Here is an 8,859-nt window from a genome sequence, read left to right as displayed (position 1 = left end):
TATTGGTGGGCGGCGCAGGGTTCGTTAATAAACAAGGTATAAACAAAGTCTGGTCTTGCACACACATTTGATGGCAATGGTGGCGCCAGGGTGTCAGGGATGATAATTCCCTCCTCCGCCACCCCCTCCCCCACTCACTTCGAACGGGCCCGGAACACTGTCCCGTCCAACGAGGAGGACGTCGGACCAAAAATATGATTTTGCCTATCCAAATAAAATATTTTTATTGCCAACCCCTTATTGTAGGCCTAGTCCAAAAGCAAAATTGGGCAATAAGCCATGAAAGCTTTCTCACTGCTGTGAACCCTGAAATTTTCATTCCGGACCTCACCGGGGCGGGCTCCTTGGTCCGGTCTCCCTGTCGGCAAATATCTGAAGTGACCGCTGGTTTAGTAGCAAATTCGATTTGAATTTCCAAATTAAAAAAAAAAAAATGGATCTAAGATTAGGCGTGATGTTTATTTCTATTTTCGGGGTGTGGAGTAGTGAAAATATTTTTGATGACTTATTTTGACATCAGGAGTTTAGACGCAATAGGTGGTAAGCATTTAAAGTTTATAAATGATTAATTATTATCGTCTTGTCTGGGCATCAGAGGCCAATTTTCTGAAACTTCTCCCCTCAGTCCATCGGGTCCTACTCGCTTAACCTTATACACACATTTCTCATGTTAATTTTCCTGATTTATATGTCACTGTCATTTCAAATAAAAGTGACAGTTAAAAAATCGACAGTATGGTTTAATTTATCTCAAAAATACGTCACAACAAAATTAAAGGTACCGTACTGTATGTAATAGTCACCAGTTATGAATATTTAGGGACCAACATCTACGAAGATGCTAGCCAGATTGGTGAAATTAAAAGAAGGATAGCAATTGGGATGAACAAAATCAAAAAGAAGTATTTATGGAAAGGCCAGAACCTAAATACAAAAGCATTCCCTACAGCTGGATGTGAGGCCTGGATTCTAAGTGAAAAGGTGAAGGCTGCCATAAATGTTTTTGAGATGAAATGTTACCGAAGAGTAATGGCCGCTTCGTGGTGGGAACACAGAACAAATCAATCAATAAGAGAACAATTGGACATTGAAGAAAACTGGCTAATACACGTAATTTCAAAATTCAAATTAAAATACTTTGGTCACATCAAACGTCATAATTGTCTAGAGAAGACATTTATGGAAGGTAGAATTGAGGGGAAAAGACGTAGAGGACGGCCAAGAAAACGATGGGAGAAATAGAAGAGCTACTCAGCGTAGTCGAAGCAGGCGGAATGGCAACAGAAAGAGCTTCCTTCCGTGTAGCTATCAGGGATGCTACGTCCACACCAACTGAGGATTTGCAGGATAACTAACTGTATGTACGTATTTAATCTCTTATACACATCTAGATGTGTATAAGAGACAGATATATATATATATATATATATATATATATATAACACATCGTGACCCAGAGGCTAGATTACGTGTAGGCCTATATAATGTGTAAACACGTGAAAAGTTTTTTTACAAGAGCTTCTTTCAACAACTGTAAAACGTCAAAAGGAATTAAAAAAGGATTTCAGTTAGTAAAACCATTTGTTGTTGAATGATTTTTATATTTAGTTTATCCTAATTTTCTGTATCAATATTTGCGCGAATACATAACGTGCGCATATAATTATTCACACGAGAACAACGGTTTAAAGCTCTGTCCACACTATCAACATTTCTTTGACAAAAAACTGTTGTATGCCCATATATAGTCATGACAGGCTTCTATATGGTCATGATGTCATGTCATCATGACCATAATATTTAGGCTCACATGTTTTTTTCAAATAAAATTTGATAGTCTGGACAGGGATTTAGCCCATCCTACAAAACGAGTTATTGTGCGGCATTATTGAACTCGGTCCTCGCAAGAAATGATTGTATCTCGACACTGTAAATACTAACTATATAGGCTATAGGACATCTATTAGCTAACTCCAGCTTTGTCCACCCACGCAGTGGAATTCATCAGGAGGCTTACTTCTGTTAAGTCACAAGACGTGGTTTTCTCACGAATCCAATACATTTTTTTCTACATAAAGCTTCTGAATTTTATTCTTATTTGAAGAGACTGGAACAAGTGATGGACTAAAACGATGTGTAGGCCTAATATAGAACTGCAGCAAAGTTAGTGTCGCAAAGAAACTTCAAATGTCTAGAGAGGGCGCGGGTACTTAATTTCCCTGACAACGTTGAGAACATTATCATTCACAATCCTTGCTTCACTCCGTACGTTGTGGAATTGCACTGATTGTGTACAATGTTTAGCATGGTAAACTGAGACGGCAGATGGTATTGACAGCAGGCAACTACCGGTCTACCCAAGGCATCATCTCTACCTAGGCCTAAACCTAATGAAGATAAGTTTTGCTCGACAATATGTAGAAGGTAATCCACAGAAATCATAGAAATCAGGTAAGGCAAACACCGGCGGTGAGGTTTTTTCTGGTGGTGGTCATCACCACTCATATAAACAGAAGGAGGTGTTTACATACTCACATACTGTCTAAATGGATACATGTGGCTTAGAAACTTTAGACACCATTGTTGTTCCCTTTTCCCTAGGATATTCTAATCGTCATTCATTAGAGTTACAGACCGGGACCATATTTGAGGATTACAAAAAAGAAAAATATTAATAATTTATTTTTCAACCTACACTGAGATTATTATATACTGAGATTAATTTTACAGGAAATTCAAATATTGAATACATCATGCTTAAAAATATGGAGAAATTTTTGCTGTGAATATGGTAGAAACAATTTTATTCAGTTGACAAAAATTACATTTTTATTATGATTGTTTATTCAACTTAGGCCTATTATTTTTCCAGTTGGATGCTAAGAAATTATAAATACCATATTGTAGTGTCAGTTGTACAAGCCTACTTCTGCCATCCTGGGACACAACATCGCACAGATTTTGGTTGTGGGCTTTTAAAGTACCTGAGGATTACCCTGTTCATTTTTTTAAAAACTTAGGGATGACCAATCAAAAGAATAATTTTCAGCATTGCTTGCCAAATTTAAAGGCAATCCTTGAATTTGTTTCAATATTTTTAAAAATCATTGTATATTCTAGCAATAAAGCCATGGAATCAAGCAACACCTTTAAGACCTCAAGACCATCATCATCATCAAGTTTGATCAGCAAACAGAAAAAGGCATGGGATGCAGCCATGGAAAAAGAAGAGAAACAGGCTGAGGGAAATACCCAACAAAACAATCAATCACATAAGATAAAGAAGCACTACCACAAGGACAGGAGAAAAAGCGACACTTCGCGACCACCTAGTACCACTTCAAAAAAAGCGTGGGGCGATAAACCAACAGAGGTTGAGAGGGCAAGTAACTGTGGTATGGATATTAGTTTTAATTCTGTTGAATTACAAGAGAAGAATGGACATGTCAAAGTTCACACCACCGATTGCAACGACAAATCAAAGCATTGTACAGAACTTCTACCGATGATTACAAAAGTGTTTCGTTCAAAAAAATTCAAGTCTATAAAACTAGAGCAACTATACCAAAGGTATTTCTTTGGTTTGAATCGAAGTAGTTTATCAAGCTATTTGTTAATGGTGAGCCTGTTGTGTCTCGTACAAATCATCTGCCATTACGTATCGAAAAACCCTCAGATATACACTGGCATTTGCTTAGGTCTGTTTGTTCTTATTTTCCTTGCCATGACATTTGTGTGCAATAGGAACTCGTTTACTCAAAAACAATTAAGAATAAGTTGCTATTCTGTTATTCTTATAATGTGTGTTGTTGTCGGTATTGATGTTTTTAACACTAAGCCTCACGAAGCCTCTTCAGGGGTTTGGACGTCTATATTCATCATGTACATGACATACGCGCTCCTGCCGCTACGTATGCGGCTGGCAGTGTTAGGAGGAATCACACTAGGACTTGTTCAGATCATTTGTGTCGCCATTGACAACAAGGACGATTCGTTTCTATGGAGACAGGTAAGTGAATTATACTAATGATTGTGCAATGATATATGCCAAGTAATAATAAAATGTGTTCAATAATCTGTTACGGAAAAAGTGAGGAAAAGAGGGGCTTTTCAGTATGCTGATGACCTGCAGTTCTTCAATGCTTCAGTATTCACTAAAAGTTTACTATAGACTACATTATCATTTCATTGAAATATAAATTTATAAACATATTTTATAGATGTGCTTGCTGAGCCTTTTGGCAAATTCCAAATGTTGTAATACTTTCTGGTTTGCCAGTCGTACCATTTTGAACTAAATTAAGATTTCTATTCTTGATCTCATCCATCATTGTCATTTTTTTCCTCTCTGCCTTTTCCAAAATTTAAGGGATGTTGTTTTGAGAAAAGCAGTATTGGAGAAGAGGAATTTTCTTTATTGGGCCTTATGAACGTTTAACTGTTAAAGATTAATAAGCATATGGACAGCTTGTTATTTACCATAGAAATAATATTTATTTGATTTGATTTGAATTTATTTGGTTCCAATAAAACATACATACAGATAAAATACAGTGATAAAAGATGCAGAAACCAAAAAGATAATAAAACAGATAAAAAGCCTAAACAAACAGGAGAAAAGTTAATTTGATTACAATAAAAGTCAAGAACAAGAAACTTGACAACAGCGGAACCAATGATAGCCCACAAAAGGTGTCGTAAAACAATCTTATTACCCGAGTAGTCCTTACAAATATGAAATACAAATAATTAAAACATTAATACTTTAAAACTTTAGTATAAAAAAACAGTTAATAATTAGGATGGAGACTAGCTGGTGCGGATGCAGAATTTAGCAGTAGGGGTTAAAGTTAAATCAATCTGCATGTAATGTTATATATATATATATATATACACACACACACACACACACACACACACACACACACACACACACACACATATATATATATATATAAAATGCTGTCAGATAAAAGATAGCAGATGAAAATGTGAAATACAATCACATCACAATCACAAATTCCCATGTAAACAGTCCACTTGGTTGAGATTATGATTAGGATTGTAATTAAATAAAAATGGCATTCTAAATAGGGCTTTAGAAAATCTAATTTGACATCCATTACAAGCCAACAAACAAGTATAGATAAAGGCAGACAATTAAACTCGCTCATAATGTCATTGTGCTGAATTAACCAGTGACTCTAAGTAGTAATCTACCGAAATCACTAATATTATAAATGTCAATGGGATTAAAATTGTATGTTAATTCTTTTCTAGTTATATTGACCTTAAGCTTTTTATATGGTTGTTTTAATTACCCTTGCCTCTCCAAAGGAGTGATGAAGGGTATTTCAAAAGCACACGTCTGTCTGTGTGTCTATTTGCCTGTGTGTACTTCGGTCGCAACTCAAAAACTATTGGACCGATAGGCTTACAATTTCACACATTGGTTATTTTTATCCCGATCCTCCTCGCATTTGGTGCTGATCGGAAGTAAGATGTAGGTTTTAGAATTTTACTTATATATTTTTCGGCGGCAACATTCATGTAACTCGAGCAGATCGTTCAACCAAGTCGTTTGGCTAGGCTGAGCCGACGCTAGCAGGTCGACTGCAGGCCGACTCGAGTGCAGACCTGCCAACCCCTGGGCCATGAAAATCTGGAGATTTTTTTTTAAAATCTTAAAAAAAACTAGAGATTTACCAAAAAATGTGGAGGTTTCCAGAATTAACCAAAATATGATGTAATTTACTAAAAAAGACATGTCAAAACAAATCATAGTGGTATAAAATCAATGTACAAAATTACTGCAAAACAACTTATTAGATTGTTGCTTGTCTATCGCGGTGAATACATTGAATAATAATGATCTAATCAATCATTTATGTATAAATCAGAGTATTTTGTGGAGGGAACCTGTAAAATCAGTGAAATCGGGTGAAAATTACATTCGATCGGAACTGGAGAACTGGAGATTTGTTTAAATATCGGGTGACACCCTACAGGATTGTGTGAGTTGGCAGGTCTGCGAGTGGATCGACCATGTGTCAAATTCTGGCCAGTAGACGGGAAGCGGTCCGGATGGCAGCATACTTACCTGATTGATGGTCTTGTCACTCAAGGCTAATGATGCTAGGCCTGTTTGGCGGATGGAGCGGATTGACCACGGGCCATTATATTTTCAGTACATAAATATGGTGCAACAGGGCGAGGGTTTGTAATCTCAGATTACCTTGTTCAGTAATGTATTCTTGTTTAAAGTATATGAAACTATGATAGTTGCAGTGTTGAGTGCTTGGTCATTTAGATAAGAATTTTTTACTTGTTTTCAGTTTTAGGATTGCTTTTGAGTTTTTCTCAAATTTCTTAGCAGTAAAGCCATGAAGGTGAATTTCATTTCTTGTAATGAAAATGGATAGAAAGAGTACTAGTTTATATTGACATTGATAACACATACGGTAACTATGTAGTGTGAAATGCCCAGGCCTCTAGAAGTCTCCCAGCAGTAGTTGCCAGGTTATCGGAAATTTTCATTTTCAGTATAGAGTACAGTAATAATAATAAAGAAATAAAGTATAAATAATAACTGAATAACTGTTACGTGCGAAGAAAAAAAAGAAATAATAAATGTTGTATGCGAAGAAAAAAAAAGAATCAATAGGAAGACAAAAAAAATTGACACTCACTTACAAAGGTAAAGGAACATGTAAAAGAACACTATATAACAAACATCTGTCGTTCAGAAAGAAATGAAAGTAGAAACCGTAGTGTCGCAAGACAAAAATGTGAAAGAAGAAAAGATATTGAAGACCCATTTTTACCTTCATCATTCATATAAAGTATTCTTTTTGAAGGTCATATGTACATGCTTTGTTGTCATAGAGATATTGTATCTTTTCGTGCAAGACCGGTTGGCCTGCACAATTAAAAATATAGTGTAATTAATCTAATTAATTTTTAACATGCATCAGAAAGAATTTCTTTTTATTATAACCACCTGATTGCTTTCTCATATTCTAAGTGCCTAATATAATTTGTTTTTCATCACAAAGCAGTAGTATGATGACTGGTTGCCATAGTGAAATAAAGACATTTTAATTTCGTAATCATCACCTATACATCATATGAAAACACAATATGGCACTATTGGCCAACATTTCCTTCTATATTTTTTAAGTGATTCTGTTTTAAATAATTAGGTTAAATATCAATATGATAAATGTTATCTGTCTCCTACTGTACGGTCGCTCAATAAATAATACTATTTTGTATTTTATAACAATCGATTGGCAATTAACTATTTTTATAAAATCTCATTTAAGAACAAGTTATTGCCTGTCGTATAGTCAGAAACCAATAAAATAAAATTTAAATTTAAAGTTGCTCGTGGAAAATCACTTTTATTTTGGGTTCAGGAAAACAGTGTAAACATCTGAGAAAAAGTAAAGCACTATGAATTTAGCAGGGGTGCCAAATTTTTTGAAGGTATTTTCCCGAGATCTGGTTATGAGCGTTCTTAATGCATTTTATTTTATTTTGGGGGACATGGTGATACCCATCGTCTGTTATATAATAATGCAACATTTATATAGCGCTATTTTGTTAAGTGTTATACTGTTGACGAAAAAAATCATCAGACTCTGACACAAGAAATACACTACTGTAGCCAGACAAACCCAAACAGAAAAAAAATAAAACAACGAAGAGGATTAATTGTAGAAACCATACCACCACATTGTAGCAATGTGTATTGTCTGCATAGTACCTAAGAATTTAATATGTAGGGTAATTATTACACAGGGAAACTTAACAAGGTTTTGCGATGCCGCACTCAAGACTGTTCAGTTTGACTGTCCAAGGCGCAGAAGGTCTACTGTACCTTCTAGGTGTTTATAGGACAAGCCCATATTTCTGGCCCAGTTCTGATTGGTCAGTTGTTCAGTTTGATTGACATTATGGAAAAGCTTATTGAGGGCTTTGGTATCAATACCATATTCAGTTTGCAGTCTCTAATGAGTACTGTATGTCGTAACATAGTCTGTGTTCCAGGCCCTAGTTTTTAGTTACTCACTCATTAATGCGCTTAGTGCACGCCATATCTAATCTATTTGGCGTCCCATACTCAATTTTTTTTTTTTGATTAGGGCCTTGGAAAACCGACTGCCTGATCATTCATTAGTACATTTTAATACATCAAATTTGAATTGTGATGTAGTATACACGACTGACTGTAAAAAATTGAACTTTCGAGACGTTTGGTATGTCATTAAGGGCATACTCTACAGTATATCAAAATTGGCAATTATAAATGTACAGGAATATCTAAGGACATTAAATGTCATTGAAATTTTAAAAGTTTGTCCTTGAATGTCCTGGACTTTAATTTGGTTTGAAGTGTACAAACCCTGGCATACAGTATTACAATTCTCCCCTGTATGTAATTTAAATTTTTAAAACTAAGTGTTCCATATGACCGGGTTTTTGGCATGGTGCGCTGTATAAAAACTGGTATACATGTAATTTTATCCTGCTCAGTATCATTCAATGTGTCTTTATTTTAAGAAGGGCCATTTCAGTTCTGTAGTATCAAGACTTATATGCAGATGGAAAATTGTCATTGGTATGATTATTGTATTGTTAAATGGAACTTAAATTCAAATTGCACTACATAATCATTACTTAAAAAACTGTTTGAGAGCACAAAAAAAGAAGAAAAATCAATTAAACACACCTGTCAACATTGCTGTAGAGAGGGATTTTGCAAATTAAAGTAAAACCAAGGGAGAAGAACAAAAACATCTTAAATAGAAAGAATAAATAACCAACTTGTAAGAAATAGAGAACTAATAAGATGAC

The 8,859-nt window shown here is 35.2% G+C and overlaps 1 protein-coding gene across 1 annotated transcript; it reads left to right on the top strand.

Annotated features, from left to right (window-relative positions):
• Nucleotides 1-2,243: 2,243 nt before the first annotated feature.
• Nucleotides 2,244-4,027, top strand: LOC117125529 (adenylate cyclase type 5-like). Its single transcript, XM_033272047.1, has 2 exons — nt 2,244-2,451; nt 3,121-4,027. The coding sequence occupies exon 2, from the start codon at nt 3,131-3,133 to the stop codon at nt 4,025-4,027; it is 897 nt and encodes a 298-aa protein (XP_033127938.1). The 5' UTR covers nt 2,244-2,451; nt 3,121-3,130.
• Nucleotides 4,028-8,859: the final 4,832 nt, after the last annotated feature.

The sequence above is a fragment of the Anneissia japonica genome, unplaced genomic scaffold, assembly GCF_011630105.1.
Source record: "Anneissia japonica isolate Jap-2015-1 unplaced genomic scaffold, ASM1163010v1 scaffold466_len1169948_cov191, whole genome shotgun sequence".
In the NCBI taxonomy this organism is placed as follows: Eukaryota; Metazoa; Echinodermata; class Crinoidea; order Comatulida; family Comatulidae; genus Anneissia; species Anneissia japonica.
Note: the sequence above shows the minus strand (reverse complement) of the source record. Positions and strands in the feature narration are given on the sequence as shown.

Coding starts and splice junctions, on each gene's coding strand:
- LOC117125529 (XM_033272047.1), top strand. CDS start 3,131: ATGGAATCAAGCAACACCTTTAAGACCTCAAGACCATCATCATCATCA.